The sequence below is a fragment of the Erithacus rubecula genome (genome assembly GCF_903797595.1).
Source record: "Erithacus rubecula genome assembly, chromosome: 10".
NCBI classification, from domain to species: Eukaryota; Metazoa; Chordata; class Aves; order Passeriformes; family Muscicapidae; genus Erithacus; species Erithacus rubecula.
In genome coordinates this window covers 18,180,270-18,199,176 of record NC_136662.1, presented here as the reverse complement: position 1 = coordinate 18,199,176, position 18,907 = coordinate 18,180,270, and the positions used below count along the sequence as shown (strand labels likewise).

General features: G+C 50.1%; 2 protein-coding genes across 2 annotated transcripts in view; both read left to right on the top strand.

Moving 5' to 3' along the window:
* The first annotated feature begins 65 nt into the window (after positions 1 to 65).
* Positions 66 to 8,988, top strand: LOC306806032 (E3 ubiquitin-protein ligase HECTD3-like). Its single transcript, XM_079314413.1, has 21 exons — positions 66 to 507; positions 586 to 746; positions 1,207 to 1,299; positions 1,725 to 1,860; positions 2,220 to 2,335; positions 2,600 to 2,713; positions 4,418 to 4,500; positions 4,733 to 4,898; positions 5,238 to 5,319; positions 5,577 to 5,759; positions 5,852 to 5,901; positions 6,022 to 6,086; positions 6,317 to 6,420; positions 6,668 to 6,787; positions 6,916 to 7,005; positions 7,097 to 7,303; positions 7,576 to 7,705; positions 8,095 to 8,169; positions 8,394 to 8,475; positions 8,580 to 8,651; positions 8,820 to 8,988. The coding sequence occupies exons 1-21, from the start codon at positions 181 to 183 to the stop codon at positions 8,902 to 8,904; spliced, it is 2,541 nt and encodes an 846-aa protein (XP_079170539.1). The 5' UTR covers positions 66 to 180; the 3' UTR covers positions 8,905 to 8,988.
* Positions 8,989 to 9,371: 383 nt separating this feature from the next.
* The window catches only part of EIF2B3 (eukaryotic translation initiation factor 2B subunit gamma), a 99,143-nt gene continuing 89,607 nt past the window's right edge, over positions 9,372 to 18,907 (top strand). The window contains exons 1-2 of the mRNA XM_079313309.1: positions 9,372 to 9,713; positions 13,639 to 13,778. Of these exons, the coding sequence (XP_079169435.1) occupies positions 9,566 to 9,713; positions 13,639 to 13,778 (288 nt within the window). The 5' untranslated portion in view covers positions 9,372 to 9,565. The remainder of the gene's footprint in view (positions 9,714 to 13,638; positions 13,779 to 18,907) is intronic.

The window sequence follows — 18,907 nt, the reverse complement described above, 5'->3', positions numbered from 1 at the left end:
GCTGAAGAAGCGCTGGGGCGTGCCCGGGGCACGGGCGGAGCGGCGCTTGCCCGGCGAGGAGGCGGCAGCCGGGAAGCCAGGGCTGCCCGGGGCGGGGCGGGGCACGGCGGGCACTCCGGGCGGCACGGCCGGGACAGCCGGGGTCGCAGAGCAGCGGCCGGAGCCGGTGTCCCGAGCGCGATGAGGGCGGGCGGGGAGGCACCGCACCAGATCCTGGGCCGGCTGCGGTTCCTGCTGCAGTGCAGCGAGTGCTTCCGCCGCGCCCAGGCGCTGCCCCCCGCGCTCTGCTACGTGCCGCGGGAGGTGCAGTACAAGATCTGCAAGGACCCCGCGGCCGCCGCGGCCGCCGCCGCCCGCAGCCTGCTCAGCGTGTGGGACAGCCCGGGGCCGGCGCGGGGCGGCAAGCGGGCGGCGCGGGCCACCATCGAGGTGCGGAAGGGCGGCTGCCTGCGCGCCACCGGCGAGGAGTACTGCAACGGCGCCGGGCTCTGGGTCAAGCTCAGCAAGGTAACGCGGGACCGGCACCGGGAACCTCCCGGGCACGCCGAGTCCCGACGGCGGTGACAGGACGCGATGTGCCTTCAGGAGCAGCTGGAGGAGTACACGGGCACCCGTGGCCTGGAGGAAGGCTGGGTGCTGGCGCAGAGGTTCGGAGAGAGAGGAGATAAATTAGTCCCGGTTGACTCCGTGCAGAGGATCCAATGTCAGCACCAAACTCTGGGGGTTGATTATAGACCTGCTGTCAGGTATGGCCCCGGGCAGGAACTGGGCTCTGGGCGCTGGAGACGCGTGTGACCGGTCCCACAGAGCGCATGCAACCCAACCATCCCAAATCCCTTGGGCACACCCAGCACATCCCACTCACTCCCTCCCTCCAGTGCAGGTGGGACACATCCTGCACAGTCTGCCGGGCAGGTGCGTGCTCCCTCCTAGACTAATCCTGTTAGCTTGTGGCAGCGCCTGCACAGAATAAAGATGATGCCAGGGGCGTTCATGATGGAAGGTCAGGTGCGGAGCGGGATTCCCCTGCTCTGTCCCAGCCTGTACCCGGGTGCAGGGACATTCATCCTTCCCACAGCTGTTCCACAGATGTCACCTCCAGTGCCCCGCTACTGCTGACAACACTTCAGGCTAAGGCAGTAATGGACACACTGAGCACTGACATGTCTTTTCCATTGTGTGACTCCTCTGCCCCTGCTGCTGCAGCTGGGAGCAAGTGGTGGACCTGACGTACTCCATGCGCCTTGGAGAGATGCCCAGGCTCCTAGAGCAGGATGAGGCCGCGGTGCAGAAGTTTCGGTATGAATGCATCTCCTAGAGCAGGAGTGCAGCATCCTGAGGGGCTGCTGGCCAGGGTCTGGACCTGCCTGCAGTGCCACGACTGGCTTCAGGGTCTGGTGGGCGGAGGATGAGTGCCCTGAGGAGCCTTTTTACATTGGTACCTCAGCACTGCTCAAGCAAAGATGGCCTTTGCTCCACAGACCATTGGAGTGACTGTGTACTGCAATTTGCTCTGGGATGGAGTGGCCATAAATACCTGGTGTGCTGGTGATGAGATAGAGCTGTGCCATCTGTCTGCTGCAGAGACAGTGGCCTGGCACCATGCCAATTTGGTGGCCGTGAGACTGCTGCTACTCTCAGCTAAGGCTCCTGCACACTTCTGGTGGGCAGGTTTGGAGCACAGTGTGGTCTCCTCATCCTGTTAACACAGAGACTCCCTGCAGGTTCGTGCCCCCAGGCTGGACCTATGAACATGACATGGAGCTGGGGCGCTTCCTGTACGATCACAGCGAGAAGAGGCTGCAGCGTGTGGACTGCACCAAGGAGCACATCAGCAGCATCGAGGTCTCCTCACACACGGTGCGTAGTGGGGCTCCTCTGCAGCCTAAAATCAGCATAAGATGTGAATATCACCATAGATGTAGGGAGCGAGTGGCCAGCTGTGGCTGTCCTGTCTGTGAGGAGCAGGGGATGGTGGGGGGGTTTGCTGCTCTAGCAAAGCTGTTGGGAGCAAAACTCCATTGTGTTTCTGGGGCACTAGGGGTCCACAGCCATGTCCAGTTTGCTATGTCAGGGGGCCACCATCCACCCACAGCCTAACAAACTAAGGGATTGGCTTGTTTCTGACCTCCTTTGTACTCACAAAACACATCTCAGAGGAGGCCACGGTGTGTCCAAGGATGCTCACCTCTCTCCCTCTGCTCACTGCTCTCTTGCAGGAGGATTGTGTTGCAGCCCATCTGACAGACAACCTGACATACACCTTCTGGGAGAGCAGCGGGCCCCCGGGGCAGCACTGGGTGCGGCTCAACATGAAGAAAGGCGCCATTGTCAAGTGAGACCTCGGGGTGTTCCCTCCATGCCAACAGCTGTGCCAGGGAAGGGCAGGGTGTGGGGCAAAGCACCATCTTCCTCTTCAACCCAGCTTTTCCTCAGCTGCAGCTGGGGATGTGGGGTTGAGGTGTGGGAGAGTTGCTGCCAAAGGCACCCCAGGAAGACACAGCTTTGCTCCAGGCCTGGGACAACTCTGGAGGCATCTCTGGGCCCAGGCAGCTTATGAGGGAAGGACAACGCTGTTCCTTGCTCTTCTCACCCCCAGGAGACTGTGGCTGATGCTGGATGGGCAGTCCAACTCCTATGTACCCAGGCGAGTGGCTGTGTATGGGGGAACACTAAGCAGGCTGCAGCACCTGAGAACAGTCCTAATTAATGAGTGAGTAATGAGTGAGGAGCAGCCTGTGCCCAGCTTGTGCCAAGCTCCTGAGTTATCTCTGCATCCTGAGCACGTGTTAAGGATGGGGCTGGGGTTGGTTCTGGGTGACTTGCTAGTGGCAGTGGCTCTCCAAGGGTCAGAGCTCCCTGGGTATAGGCTACATCTGTACATCTGGTGTGGTGGTCCCTTGCTTCCATGTGCCAGTCAAGTGCCTTAGTCTCTTCTCCTGCATGCTGTAGCTGGTCTGCAGTGTGCTTCCTTCTGCCTGGTGACTTTGGTGGTCTTTCTGCCTCTTCCTTCTCACTTCTGGGAACACACGCCATTGCTGTCACCTTCCTGAGCATCTCTGCCATGCTGTAGCCAAGAAGTCCTGGGGTGCTTCACCTCTATTTTCACCCTGGCCTTGAGCACCCTTCTCATGGCAGCTAGGGGCTTATACAGGACTGCAAAGGTCTCCTTCACCTTCCCCCAAAACGTGCCTGGTTGATGTTTTCTGGCTGACAAGTGAAATCTGTCTCTGAAGAAGCACCCATGAGACTGCAGAGGTGTCCTCTGCAGTGGCAGGAGCCAGCTCCTCACTGTGGATGAATACTTGCAGTGGTTTTTTCCCCATGGGCTCACAGGACTTTAATGGGACTTTGACAAAGGTGTTGCAAATACACTTAGTAAATTGCTCATTGTGGGAGTCCAGGGTGTTCCCCTGGCTTCCCTGGAGGCCTTGAGACCACCCTGACAAGGCCCTCAAAGATCCTGGAATGGGACCCTGAAGTCTCTGGGGCTGGATTTGTGCCCCTGGAAAAATCCACCAACATTGAGGGAAGAAATACAAACTAGCAAAATAAGTAAAGTATAAATTAGATTATTAGAATATAGCAAAGGTAGATTTTTAGGAATGTTTATATTAGAGGGCTTTAGCTAACATGGAGGATTCGGGGTGTGGTATGCCTTCTTCCTCCTTCTTCTTCATGTCATCAATGTTGGATGGCATGCTGGGACTCTCAGATTGGATGGGGACAAAGCTGGACAATGTTATAAGATTGTAGTGTATTGGAAAATAATTGTAAATAGTAAGTATGTAATTTAGAGTAGAAAAGATAAGACCTGCCTCTGCCAGGTGGATTCCACCCTGGATGTCTGGCTGAACAGATTGCTATTGGCTGGACAAAGAACTTTTGAGATAAGAAACAATAAACAACCTTGAAACCTCTGAGAGCATCCTCCTCCAGTCTCTCCTTGGCGGCCATCAGAAAAACCTGAATCCCAGACCACCTTTATGTCCTCCTGAGGTGATCTCAAGTCTAAGGAGACACCACAGGCTGTGACACTCATTTACACAGATCACTGTTTCTTTCAAAAACACACCCCCCTTGCTTGAAGGATGGTTCTGCCCTTGTAGATGTCCTGGGAACCCCCAAGAACAGTGACATGCTCTCAGTCATCTTGTCTTCTTGTACTGCTTTGAATTTGTGCTCTTTTCTGGCTTTTTGGATGCAGCTTCCACCTTCTCCAGAACATCTCTGTGCCTCTGACAGCCTCTTCTCTCTGCTTGGGCACCTCCTGCCACAGCTCTGGTGAGGTGGGGGGGCTTTTGCATGGGTAGAAGCACATCCTTGGCTGAGGGGCCAGGGTGGCCTGTGCCTTGCTGGCCACCTCACAGTTGTCTGTGCCTCATGGCTCTTCCATCTCCCTCTGTGCTGTGTGCAGGAACAGCTACCAGAACATCTGCATCCTCCGGGACATGAAAACCCACATGCCGGTGCTGGAGATCCGCTTCCTGGAGTGCCGGGGTGAGCCTGTGCATCCAGACTGTGCTGCCAGCCCAGCCTGGCCCTAAAACTGCTAGTTCTGGCACCTGTGGCTCTTTCTACCACACTGGATGGTTTTTGGGATCCACTGGTGGGAAGGTTGAGGAATGAGCTTCATATGAGATGCTGCAGGTGCTGGGGGTACCTCACCCCTGGTAGCAGCATCTGAGCCGTGCTGGCTGCAGCACACACAGCATCACTATTCTCTTGGCAGACCAAGGGTACAATGTCCGTCTGCAGGGCATTAAGATCATGTCCTTCTGGGAGTGGGACCTGATCCTGAACGCTGACATGTTCCAGCCAGCCCGGCTGGTTCGCTACCCTCTGCTGGAAGGGGTGGATGCTGATGTGCTGTACCGGCGAGCTGTGCTCATTCAGAGGTACGGCACAGGGCTGCCACAATTTCTACAGTGATCTCAGTCCCAAAAATCATCATACCCTGACCTGCAGGGGCTGGGGTCAGTACTGGCCCCACAGAGACCCTCTGCAGTGATTCAGCTGCAGTGCAGCAGCATGGGCTGGGCTGCCCTTGTTTGCAGCATTTTCTTGGGGGAAATGAAACAAAGTGCTTGGCCAGAGGGTGCTGGGTGGATGCTCCCCTTGTGTCTGATGTTCCTCCATGGGCTGAAAGGGATCCATTTTCAGGGAGCACAGTGCCTAGGGATTGTGGTGAAATGCTGCTCTCCTGCAGCCTCATACTGCTTCTCTCCTGTCTCCAGGTTTGTCCAGCTCTTGGAAAGTGTCCTCTGTTACCTGATTCCCCTCTCTGAGGACAGCATCGGCACTTTCAATGCACTCAGGGTGAGCATGTGCCAGGCTTCACTGGGAAGATGCCAGCAGGGGCATCTTCTCACAGGTTCAGGTTTTCTGGGAGCTGTGGTGTTTCCTCCTTGATCCAATGGGGACAGACTACCCCAGGGCTGAGAGCTGCTATGTTTGGCATTGCCTGGGAGATGGAGGAGCATCCCCTGTGACACCAGTGCTGACTTACAAAGAGGAAAAGACAGCAGATGGTGGCAGGATCAGACCTCTAACCATCCCTGCTTGTCTCTTGTTAGAGCATGAAGCCATTCCTGCTGCTGTCCAAGCAGAGTGAAGCCCTCATTGCCCACTGTTTGCAGTCCTCAGAGAGCTCTGCTCCTCACACCCTGCCAAAGCTCTACATCAACCGGCTCCTGGCCCGGGAGCACCGTGCCAACCCCGCTCTGGACCCCAGCTGTAGGAACGCCGTCTTCACCCAGGTACAGCAACACCATGCCCTGTGCCAGGTACCTGCCACTGCAGAAGGTATCTTGCCCCCATCTCATCCCCTTTCTGCTCTACTACTTTCCAGCTTTATGATGGCCTCAGATCTTCCAAGAATAATCAGCCCCTGGACTACAGGTAGGTCTTCAGTGTCATATTTGTGGGGTGTCACTTCTCCAGAGCAGGGTGCAAGGGCATTCCAGGTGCTACTGGTATGCTCAGAGGAGGAATGTACATGGGGCTGTCGCTTCCCCACAGGTGGCCCCTGACCTACACCCAGTGGTGGGAATGCGATTTCATCACTGAGGGGATCATTGACAATGGTGAGAGGTCTCCTCTAGTGTCTCCTGTGTTGGAGTGCAGCTCAGTGGGTGCCCATGCTGTCCCAGCTGCTCTGGGAGAAGCAGCCCTGCTCTGCAAACATGAGATCATCCCTGTATCTCCCCACCAGTGCTGCTGCTGCCCCAGGGAGGGGGGCAGCTTGGCCAGATCCTGTGGCTCAGTGTCTGGCCCTGGTGTGTCAGGCACTAACCATCCTCTGCCCCCCCTGCAGGTGGGGGCTTTCGGGACAGCCTGTCAGATGTGTCAGAGGAACTGTGTCCCAGCTCCAGCGATGTCCCGGTGCCCCTGCCATTCTTTGTGCGCACCTCCAATCAGGTTTGGCATCCCACTATCTGCCTGTCCAGGCCAGGGGAGTCAGTCAGCAAAACCTGGGGTATCAGCCCTATCTTAATGCTCACAGGGCTATTGACTGGGGGAGCTGTGCTTGTACCTGGGAGGTGGACATCTCCTGGAGGGATGTAAAGGGCTAGAGATGTAGGTGGAGGGGTGATTGTGGGGGAGACTGCAGGAGAGACCGTGCTGGGCTTGTCAGATCTCTGTGTCCTAAGTGTCTCTCCCACAGGCTAACAGCAGCAGTGACACTAGGGACATGTATGTGCCCAACCCCTCCTGCAAGGACTTCGCCAAGTATGAGTGGATTGGGCAGCTGATGGGAGCAGCCCTGAGGAGCAAGGAGTTTCTGGTGAGCACAGCAGAGCCTTCCTGGCCAGTGAGGGGGCTTGGCAGGGGCCACCCTGTCTTGGGCAGAGGGGCTGCCCTTGGGTGAAGGAGAGGCAGGGGTAGAATGCTTGTGTCCACTCTTTTTGGCAGATCCTGTCTTTGCCGGCGCTGGTGTGGAAGCAGCTGGCAGGGGAGGAGATCAGCTGGAGCAAGGACTTTGCCACTGTGGACGCAGAGCTGGTGAGCAGGGCTGGGTGCTGGCAGGGCAGTGCTGCTGCTCTCATGGCTGCTCTGGCTCCACTGTGGTGGCTATTGCCCATCTGGATTGCAGGTGAAGCTGCTGGAGGTGCTGGAAAAGGTGGACAAGGAAGGATTTGAGTTCAAGTTTGGGAATGAGCTGACCTACACGACAGTGCTGAGTGACCAGCGCATGGTGGAGCTGATCCCCAATGGCAGCAACACCGCTGTGCGCTACGAGGACCGCAGGGAGTTCATCCGCCTGGTGCAAAAGGCTCGGCTGGAGGAGAGCAGGGAGCAGGTGACACTGTCCCCCAGGGCTGACAGGGCTGAAAGGGGGCCCTGCTCCTGTGGCAAAACATCCCAGTACTTGTGGGACTGGTGGTTGCCAAAATGTGTCCCAGCTGTCACCAGCTGCAGCTGGATGGTTTCTTAGTGCATCCTATGCCCAGTATGTCCATGTGCCCTGAGGATCCCTTTTGGGGTCCTGTGGTCACTGTCCCCAGAGCCCTAGTTGGCTGCCCAGGGCTCAGACCCACTGTGGTGGCATGGAGCCCATCCTGTGTCCCACAGATTGCAGCTATACGTGCCGGGCTGCTCCATGTGGTGCCGCAGCCTGTGCTGGACCTGCTCACCTGGCAGCAGATGGAGAAAAGGATCTGTGGGGACCCAGAGATCACAGTGGCTGAACTACAGAAGTTCAGTAAGTCACAGGGCCAGCCCAGAGCTGCTCCCTGCCCTTGTAAAGGGCAGGGGATCCCCTAGATAATGCTTGTCCTGCACATGCATTCTGGTAATGAGGTGCCTGAGAGCCTGGGGGAGGATAAGCCAGAGGGTCCTTGATGCTTCAGGTTTAGCAGCAAACCCCACTGGACCCCACTCTGGTCCATCTGGTCCTTAGCTGCTATGGGCAGAGGTGAGTGGCCACTCTGCAGGCTAGGATCTGTTTCTCCACCCACCATGACACAAGGTGCTGGGTCCCCTCAGGGGTGCCAGGGGCTCTCATGGGCTCACCAAGGAGAAGAGAGTCTCCTCCTTTCCTCTGCTTTGCTGTGAGTTTCTATGTAAGCCATTGCACTCTTTCTGTCACAGTCAAGTTTGATGACTTCACTGCTGATGATACCCGTATCCAGTATTTCTTGGAAGCACTCAACAACTTCACCAGCGGTGAGTGACCCCAAGCCTTTCCCTGCTCTTCACATGCAGTAGGATGGGCCAGAGTATGGGGTACCCAGTGCTCTGGGCCCCTGACTGAGGTCATCCCTCCTTGCCCTTCCTGGGATTCTGAGAGCATCCCTTAGCTTTGCCCCATGCTCCTGGGGTGATTCTGCAAGGCAGATCTTGCTGTGACAGTCCTGTCCCTGAGACTTGAACTCTGGCTTTCCCCTCAGAGGATCTCAGCCATTTCCTCAAGTTCGTCACCGGCCGGAGTCGCCTCCCAGTTGAGATCCACGTCTACCCAGAAAGGTCAAAGTGAGTCCATCCTGCCTGTGCTGGGGTCCCTGTGCCATGCTGGGGTCCTCACATGATGTGAGGTCTTTGAGCTGTGCTGGGGTCTGACTCTCCTTTCTCTCAAGCTTGGATGCGTTGGACCTGATGCCACAGGCCTGCACATGCTCCTGCACCTTCTTCTTGCCCAGCTATTCCTCGTGAGTTGAGCAGGGGATAGGGATGCTCCCCGTTCCCTGGAGCTGATGTTGGGGTTCCCATCAAGACTTCCCAGGCCTTCCCCTGGAAAATGTCCAGACAGGTGTGGGGAGGGAAGCCTGAGGTTTTCTGTGCCCAGCATGGCTGTGACCTAGTGTTCCCCCTGCCAGGGCCAAGGTCTGCGAGGAGCTGCTGCGCTACGCTGTGTACAACTGCATGTCCATCGACACCGACAAGAACCCATGGGATGAGTGAGACCCCCATGTGCCCATGCCATGGGAGCCTTGGGAACACTGGATTCAATAAAACTGCAGGGCCAGATCCTGCTGTGCTGCCCCAGGTTCTGTTTGTGCCTGTGCTTCTCTAGGGCTGGAGAGGAGCGCGTGGCAACTGGAAGGGGCAGCGTGGCACTGGGTGCTGTGCCCGCACTGAGTCGTGTGGGGTGGAGAGCGAGGCAGGCGGGTGCTGTGAGTCCTGTCCCTTCTCTGGACATGGCGTGGGGAGCACACTGCAAACTGCCCCCAGTGTCCCCACACGGAGCCCCCGCTGTCCCCCTTACCCCCTGCAGTCCTGCCCGCTGCCGCCTGGCGCCGCTGTTCTGCCGAGCGCCCCCCGCGTCTCGGCGGGGCTCCGTGACTCGGGGCTCGGCAGCGCTCGGTGCTCCATCGCTCGGTGCTCCTCTCGCCGTCCTGACGGGGTGGAGGCCGCCCGAGCCCACCGGGGACGCGGATCGATTCTATCGGTGCTCGCCCAGCATCGACGCTCTCGGCTGTCCGCGCGCAGGCGCAGCGCGGCCGCGCCGCCATTGCTGCGCTGTCAGTGCTGGGAGCAGTTGCAGGGACCGGCGGCGTGAACTGGCCTTGTCTCCCCTGTCCCGGTGAGGCTCTGCCTTGTCCCTGTGTCACTCCGCCACACGATGGAGTTCCAGGCCGTGGTGATGGCGGCCGGAGGCGGCTCCCGCATGATGGACCTGACCTCCAGCATCCCGAAGCCACTGCTCCCGGTGGGAAATCGGCCCCTGCTCTGGTACCCGCTGAACCTCCTGGAGCGCGCTGGCTTCGAAGGTGAGACACGGCGGGCTGTCCCGGGTCACTGCGGGCTGTCCCTGGTGACTGCAGGATGTCCCGGTCACTGCCGGCTGTCCCCGGTCACTGCGGGCTGTCCCGGGTCACTGCCGGCTGTCCCCGGTCACTGCGGGCTGTCCCTGGTGACTGCAGGATGTCCCGGTCACTGCCGGCTGTCCCCGGTCACTGCGGGCTGTCCCGGTCACTGCCGGCTGCCCCCGGTCACTGCGGGCTGTCCCCGGTCACTGCCGGCTGCCCCCGGTCACTGCGGGCTGTCCCCGGTCACTGCGGGCTGTCCCTGGTCACTGCAGGATGTCCTGGTCACTGCAGGATGTCCCGGTCACTGCGGGGTGTCCCCGGTCACTGCAGGATGTCCCAGTCACTGCAGGATGTCCCAGTCACTGCGGGATGTCCCTGGTCACTGCAGGATGTCCCGGTCACTGCGGGCTGTCCCCGGTCACTGCGGGGTGTCCCCGGTCACTGCAGGGTGTCCCTGGTCACTGCAGGATGTCCCGGTCACTGCGGGATGTCCCGGTCACTGCAGGGTGTCCCAGTCACTGTGGGCTGTCCCAGTCACCACCTCCGCTCCCGTCCATTCCCCTGCCGTTCTAACGCCGTGTCGCAGGTGCCCAGTTGGGCAGGGCAGGTGCTGTAGCTCATCTCTGCGCTGGAGCTGTGGGCCCGTGTCACATCCCTTCCTGCCCTCTCCACTCTGTGCCTGCACCCTCTCCCTCTGTTCTCGCCAAGTGACTGAAAGGAGGTCAGTGTGTCAGTGTTTTCTCGCAGGTAACAAGTGACAGGATATAGTCTCAAGTTGCACCAGGGGATGTTTAGATTGGATATTACGAATTTTTTTTTTCACTGGAGACACTTTAAAGCATAGGAACAAATTGCCCTGAAAATTGGTGAAGTCACCATTCCTGGAAGTGTTGAAAAACCATGAGTGTATTGAGGACATTGTTTAGTGGTGAAAATGGTGCTAGTACTGGTTGGTTGGACTTGATGATCTTAAAGGTCTTTTCCAACATTAGTGATTCTCTGATTTGAGGCTTTTCCCAGCTTTGCCTTTCCCTGGGTTGCTAACCATGAGTCTCTCGTGTTTCTTTCTCAGAGTCGTTAATGGCAGCAGCGTGAGAAGTGTCAGCTCTCTGGGGATGGCTCGTGGTTTGTTGTTTCAGCCTGGCCCCAAGTTCAGGGTTACTGGCGCTGTCTGAGGCGTTCAGTCCGTGTGGCAGCGCAGAACCAGGGCTGGGGTTTGGCCAGAGCAGGGCAGGGGAATGACAGACTCGTGTTGCTCACCTGTGGGTTTTGTTTCACAGTGGGACTAAGGTGGTGTTTAGTACCTGGTGAGTATCTAGTGAGTTTAGGCTTTTCTTCACCTTTTGAGTGCTGGACCTAATCTTTCTATGGCATCTTCCCTAGCTTCTTAGAAAGCTTCTTCCTGACACCTTTCAAGCATTTTTTATGTTTGTGTTTGTATTTTGTGTTTCTGCTTCTCTGTTTTGTCTCTGTGATTATTCTGTGCTTCGTCCTGAATCTGTGGCTTTTTTTCCTGTCTGCTTCTTTCTTCTGTGAAGATGTAAAGATCAGCTCATTATTAACCATGTTAGCCTCTTACTATTTCAGTGTGAAGGAACAAAACTAAGAACCGACTTTACCTTTATTCTGTTTAATTAGAAAGACCTAAGGAACTGTTGTCCTTTGGTTTTGTTTTTGTTTGGTTTTTTTGTTGAAGTCTGCATTCTGAATGTCTGCCTTCTTTGCCTATTCTCCTGCCTTATTTTTTTTTTTTTGGCAATACTTTTATCCTGCAATGGAAATGTAGATAGCTAAAATCTTCTGTGTACTCAGTATTGTGCTTTGTGTGGCTCTTTATTCAGAAATAACCATTTCCACTTGATGCTCTTGACCACTAGTAGCTGCCCTAGTGAGGCTGTATCTGGAGTTCTATGTCCAGTTATGGGCTTTTCAGTACAGGAGAGACATGGAGCTTCTGGAGCAGGTCCTGAGGAGGGCAACAAAGATTATAAAGGGACTGGAGCACCTCCCTTACAAGGAAATGCTGAGGGAGCTGGGCCTGTTCAGCCTCAAGAAGAGAAAACTGAGGAAACATCATCAATATTTATCAGTCTCTGAAGGGGGTGTCAGAGCATGGACCAGGTTCAGCTCAGTGGTGCCAAGCAATGCTTGTAAGAGGAAACAGACAGAAGCTGATTCCCAGGAAGTTCCACCTGAATATGAGAAAAAGCTTCTTTAATGTGCAGGTGACTGAGCACTGGGAGAGGCTGTCCAGAGGGGGTGTGGGATTTCCCTCATTCGGAATATTCCAGAACCATTTGGACACAATCCTGTACAATGTGATTGGAGAATTGGAGATGACTCTGCTTGAGCAGGGAGGTTGAATCAGATGATTCAGTGTGGTTCCTTTGAGCCTGAGCCGTGCTGTGGCTCTGTGATGCTGCTGCAGTCAGCTCTTTCTCCTTTCTCACACGTGCTTCTTCAGCTTGGCTGTCTCCAGTGGAAATGTGGACATGCAGGGTTGTGTTCAGTAAATGTATTTAGCTTCAGTAAGCAAACTGCCACCTTCCTGCTCCTTCCTTGCTTCATGCCCGTGACCAAGCTGTACGTTCCTGCGTTAAATGATGCAGTGGCATGAATTCTCTCCCTGGATGATTTTTATTAAGTACTACAAAAGACTTTAGTACCTCATACTTGCTTATATAAATAAGTGGGTGTTCATGGGCTGACTCACTGTGTCTCTTTTGCCCTAATTGCCAGTGCTTCATCTCTCCTGATATTTAGGACACTTTTGCCCAGCTCACCAGGTTTATGCTGAACTGCATAAGCTTACAACTTGCACCTGACACCTCTTCTTAAGTTAATTCTTTGCCTAATTCGATGTCTGCTTTCAGTCCCTTTCTCTAAGTTCTTCATCCTCTTTGGAATCTATGTTGGCATCCAGTATGGGAGTGGAAGAGCAGCCATGTCTCTGGCACCAAAATGCCACACAATTCCCATGTTTACAGTTCCTTCCTCTTTCCTTTATTTAATAGATTCAAGATGAGTTGAATTTTGATTGATGCAGATTTATTCTTGATGTGTTTTCATCTTGCCTGTACTATTATCATTCCTATTTATTATTTCCCATACTTCTCAGTTATAATCCCATGTGGAATGTAGTGTTATAGTGTTGGGGTGTTTTGAGGGGATATTTTAACTGGAAAATCTGATGGTTGCTTTTCCTTCCTGTTCTTGAGACTGGGGGAAAAGGTTTCTTGTCATGTTGTTTCCTCAGTCTTTTCTTTGCAGAGCTTCTGTTCTCACATTCTTCATTTTGGAAAATATGCTTTCATGCCAGTGTTGATTTCCTTCAAATATGCATTTATCCTTTTTCTTTTGTAGATGGAATGAGTTTGTTGCTCATATATTACTTCATTTTCTTGCCAAGCTGATGCTGAGAAATAGTTTAACCATTGTATTGTAATAGTGTGGTTGGTGGTGGTGTCCACAGAGGATTACACAGGATCAGGGCAGCAAAAGACAGAGCTCTAAAGTGTTGGTGACATGAACACGGGGGCTCATTGGTCTGTTTGAGGACATATGGTTTGAGGTTGCTGGTTAGTGATTAAAGTGTCTGTTCTATCTTGCTAACTCATGCCACACATGCATGTGTCCCTTTCAGTAACAACCTCCACCCAGCAAAGCGGGGGAGATTGCTTTCATATTCATTAGGAGTTTAATTCTTTTCTTGAAAAGTTACTGTTGCCAAAAGAGCTTGGCTGGGTGGAGAGCCCAGTTATGGTTACTCAAGCCTTTTGACAATTCCATCAGCCTTTTTAAATTAATAAGTGGGTGTATCCTATTTGTGATAAGTGTGATTTAGTTTTTTTTCTGCTTCTTCTCATCTCGCTCTCTTTTGTCCTAGAGGTCATTGTGATTACAAGGAAGGAAATCCAAAAGATGCTAAACCTGGACACAAAAATGAAGCTTGATTTTGTGTGCATCAGTGACAACATGGACATGGGTACAGCAGATTCACTGAGGCATATTCACCAGAAAATTAAGGTATTACTGTCTTTTATTGAACTTAACTGGAAGTCATTGGTTTATAATTGTGTTTTGTATTGTAAGGAGTGTCCTGTATAATTATACTGTGCATAACTGAATTTCCTGGTCTTCAAAAGAGCTGAATTTTTTAAAGGTTACCTCACGAGGGGAACTCACACAAAGACTCTGAATGACTGGAATTGAAAGCTGGGAAAGCTGGAGCCTGTTCAGGCTGGACTCTGTGTCCTTCTTGGTCAGTGTTATCTTTCTGGCAGTGTAATTAAAAGGTTGTGTTTGTTTCTAGGATTTTGATACAGTGTTATCCACCTAATGCTTGAGGAAGTAGCTCTACACAAATGTTCTTCTAGGCAATTCAGTGATGCTCAGAAAGTTTGTGTTCATGGTTGGCCCTGACTCAGGCATGCCTGCACTGTTGGGTCAGTGACTTGTGCTGGGCTTCAGTTTTCTGCTTTTCCTCTGCTTTTGCTCACTTGGTCTTGCAGTAAGCTCTTCAATAAACAGTGCCCAGATGTGATAAAAGGCTGCTGTTTGAATAAAACCAACAGTTTATAGACTTTTAATTTCCAGCTGCATAATTAAAACACTCCCATGTAAGGCAGAAAGGCTGCTTGGAGCTCTTGCTGTGATCTGGGATGGAATTTTGTTTTTGTTTTTGTCATAGTCTTAATAATACGATTTGTTCCCTGTCTGTTTAGGCCGTTTTAGCCAAATTGCCTGTTTAAATAAATGTTGCAACAGAACTTCAATGAGTGCTTAAGTCCTGAGGTTTCTTTTTGAAGCTCTTTTTGATGCTAATAAAGTGCAGTGTTACAGGCTATATACTCCCTAGAGAAAGACTTCTCTTGAGACAAGGTGAAACTTCAAGACGAGTATGTGTGCGTAGGTGGCACAAAGAGAGAGATCCAGCAAGGGATTAATGCACAGACTAGACTATTTAAGGGGTGAAGAAAATACATATTAAAGAAAATAAAAATTGATAAAATCAGTTGAACTGAACTGAATGTTTCTGTCATGTAGAGAATCACATTTTGTCATAGGTCAGTTTGGGAGTATTTGTTAAATTCACATATGCAATAAGGAAATATCTGCACTGAAAATGGAATCCTGACCTTACAGTTTTATTTCCTGATCAGTGACGAGTCCATGTGTCAGGGTGTCCCTCTTTTTGGTAATCCAGGCAGGTCTGCTTAGGGGCCCTGAGAGACAACAAGCAGAGCATCTGTTAGAAAATAGAAAATATCTTCACAGGCAGCAGTGTTGATCTTCTGTTTATTTTCCAGAAAATGGCTTAGAGAAGACATGAGGTAGTCCTGAAAACCACACAAGTTTTCCTAAGTCAGATGCTGTGTATGAATGGCAGCAGCTGCTTCTGCCCTTTTTATTCCCTGTCTGCTTGTCTGGGCACAGAGGACAAAGTGGTCTCTTATTTGAAAGAAGCCTATATTAAGTTCTTGAGCAGATTGCTGCACTGTGTATTTTGGAGTCATTCCTCTAGTAAACGCATACCACTGGTGCACGTCCTACAGGGTATGCCCTCTCCTGTGTGATATAGGTGAGAGAGCTCCACAGTAGAGGTAGCTGAAAAGCTGCTGTATGCTGGCTGTGTTTGTGGTGCAGCAGGAGAGTGATCTCGTTGAAGAATGAGTTTCCCTGCTGAAAACAACTGCTTCTTGTGGCCATAGTTTGCTGGCAGGCTTTTTGCAGACCATGCCAAAAGTCTGATGAGAAGTTTAAACTGGTTGCTGAAACTTAGTTGTCACAAATTGAGTTAATTGCCCACAGACAGAAGAACAAGTATGCTCAGTGAAAGCAAGGTAACATGGCACAGTATAGACAACTTGCTTGTGTGCAGTGCATGTGACAGGGAGTAAAGCCAAGATTATAAATGCACAGTAAGAAATATGTCTAAGGGTAGCAGCACTGCTGATCACAAATTCTGAGATGTGCATAAAGCACTCAAAAGCATAACATTTCATGACTTTCTGCCTTGTCTAGCTTTTACTGAAGCACTCTCACTGCTGCTTGCTGCGCCTGCAGTTTTGGGCCATTTTGTTATCTTGCACCTTGGGTAACGAAGGTTGGTACTTTAAAGATTAGATCAAGATTAGATTTACAGAATTGCATTCAGAAGTAGCACTTCTGAATGAAGAGAGGACTTATGTGCAAAACCTGTAAGGACTATGGAAACGTAGTTTCCATTGTGTTCTATGTGGTGCTGGTGTTTTTAGTGGCAAGTAAGCCTGACTGTTCATTCACAGTAACAAGCATCTGACACTGCCAGTCTTACTTTTTGCTGGTTGTTCAGAAGTTCATGAGAGCAGAGGAAACCCATTAAAGTTTTTGTTTGCTGTGTGCCCACTCTGCACACATAATAATGTTTTTGACAACTTTGCTTCAAAAGTTGATGTACTGAATGCAGGTTCTTTGCTCTATTGGAAATCTTCCTGTTATTTTTGGCTGTCTCAGCCTACATCTGATTGACAAGGTAGCACTTCATTAGGGTTTTCGTGTTCATTACAAGTCTGAATGTATCCTTTTCTTGGGTCCTTCATACAATAAAAATATTGTGCTAAACTTCGTTCCTAAAGGCACCTGCTTGAAAAGCAGTGAATACCAGAAAACTTGATCCTGTAAGTTTCACTTTGTGTATTCCTAGGCCTGGGTGCCAGTCTGGCCTGTTCTTTACCAGTAGTTCTCTAATTGACTTGTGTAGTAGGTTAGTTTGTTTGGTTTTATGAAGCATTCAGTTCTGGAGTTTGAATAGCCAACACCATTAATCAGTTTGTCCTCACAATTCTACCACTGAGAACTGAGGCATAATGAGGTGATTTACCTGGAATCATGAAAGAGATTTGTACCACTATTGGCAAGTGGACTTCTGTCTCAAATCTCTTACCATTTCATGCATAAGATAATCGTATGATATTGCATATTCTATTAAATACTCTGTTTCCCCACCTTCAGAAAGCCATCAGGACAAGACATTAAATACAAGTTGAAGCTGTTTTAAGTGAAAACGGTTGAGGAAACCATTAGAGCTGAAGTTCTGTTTCTGAATCTCCAATGTTGTGGTTTATTCAGTGTGTGCTAGACTGTGATTTTAAAAAGGTCCTCAATCTGGAATGTGTCAGTTTTAATATAAGTAACTGAAAATTAATTTTACAGCTTATGGAGTAAAAACTAAGGATTTTTGCGTGTTTATATTACCAAATTAAAAAAATGACACTTCTCAATGTTTTACTCTAAGTGCACCACTTAAAATTATGTTGTCAAAAAGCAAAATTGTGGGTATAGGACCTATTTATTTCTTAAATGCTTTGTTTTATACAAGGATATGAAAACAGTTTGTTAAAGAACATTGTGAAAAAACTGTCGATCAAATCTTAATTGCCTTCCTATGGACCATCCCAGCATTTTCCTGGAATGCAGTTTGTTTCAGGATCCTGCTATAGTCTGTGTTCCTTATGACAACTTTCATGGGTATAATTTCAATATCCAGTCTTAGGGTTTTTATAGAATTTTAATATCATTGTCAGTTTTATTCTTTTGGCCTTTTAAGTTCCTAGTTTTCTGCTCATCTTTTGAAGGACTGCTAATGAATGGCTTTTCAAAATATGAAAATAAAAGTAGACCTCTAAAGACTTAATTATTTTCTAGTTTATATGTAGGACTAGAAGCGGTAGAATCTTGTTAATCTCTTGTTTGCACTAAAGAATATTCTTGACCTGTCAGGAAGTGTTTGAAAAAAATTGGTTAGCAGAGGTATAAAAAAATTGTTTTTGTACAAAAAATAAATCAGACTTCCCTTATGAAATCTCATTTTTCCCATCCAGATTTTTTCCCTGTCACTTTTCTGATTTTACTCTTTTTCAGTATCTTGTATCAATCAGGCTCTTGCTGGTTGCTGTTTCACCCACTACAGGCATGAGAGATGTCACCTTTGCATGCTTTTCAAGCAGCCTGGAGAATCTGTGTGGGGGAAGAAATAATTTTCTTGCTTAAGAATCAGGTCCTCTAAAAATGAAACTTTCATTAGAGACAAAAGGGCAAACAATTTTAATGTAAGGAAGGCTTAATCTGGCTCTGGGCATGAACAACTAATTACCTCATCCACTGATGATAAGAAAACATTAATCTTGCTTTGGATTTGTACTCAAATTTCCAAATGCATACTGCTTCAAGATTAAGGGGTTTTTAAATGCATCAGTGTTTGACATTTTTACTAAAACAGTAAGACTGATTTTGCAGGTGCACACAGCAGGTGTTAAGGTGTAATTGAATAACTTCCATGACCTTGTTTTTATTTATTTTTATTTAGCATCCAAAACTTGCTAATTGCCTGGAGCAATGTGGAAGGAGTTCTGTGTAAGAGATACAGCTTTTCTTTAGAATAATATATAATTGCTTTCTTCTCAATAACTGTTACTAGTCCTTGTTTCTGGTTTTCATTGGTAAGCAGCACTGGCTGGAGCATTCAGATGAGTTGAATCTGAGTAATAGGGAAATCAGTGGTGATACATGATACACTTTATAGTAAGAGAAGAGATTTAGTGCTGTCTGCTGCAGGCTGTGGTAGCAGATGATGCAGTTTTGTTTTGTAGGCAGCTTGTCTTTCAGTGGTAATTTTTTTTTTTTTTTCGTTATTGTGTGGAGAGTTCACTTTTAAAAAGTGAACTTATTTTGATGTTCCTTGTAATTTTATGTAATGAAATCCCATGGCTCACTTAGGTAGGCTTTTCCTCTGTAGCTGGTATTAATGGACATGCTTTTTTCAAGTCATATTGTAAAGTCTTGTGGTGCATCCAGTGTGGTTTTTTGCAGTCCACATATAGATCTTCATTTATTTTACTTCTGCTGCCATTCTTAAAGGCCTTCTCTTGCAATTCAGTTCCTTTGGCTGATTCACAGGACCAGTATGCAAAATGTGTGCCATGACCTGCCACATTATAGCACAGTTATAGCACACAGAGTTTCACTGGTAACACAGAATTTGTGATTTTGGAGAACAGTAACAAGATGTTTGTGGTAGGAGCTAGAAGCCCAAGAGTAAATTACGGTGTCTCAGAATGTACTAGTTGAAGTATTCTTTATGGTAGAGATCAGAAATTAATTCTGTTGCTTAAGGC

Coding starts and splice junctions, on each gene's coding strand:
- LOC306806032 (XM_079314413.1), top strand. CDS start 181: ATGAGGGCGGGCGGGGAGGCACCGCACCAGATCCTGGGCCGGCTGCGG. Junction 2,714..4,417: donor AGAACAGTCCTAATTAATGA/GTGAGTAATGAG, acceptor TGCTGTGTGCAG/GAACAGCTACCAGAACATCT. Junction 7,304..7,575: donor TGGAGGAGAGCAGGGAGCAG/GTGACACTGTCC, acceptor TGTGTCCCACAG/ATTGCAGCTATACGTGCCGG.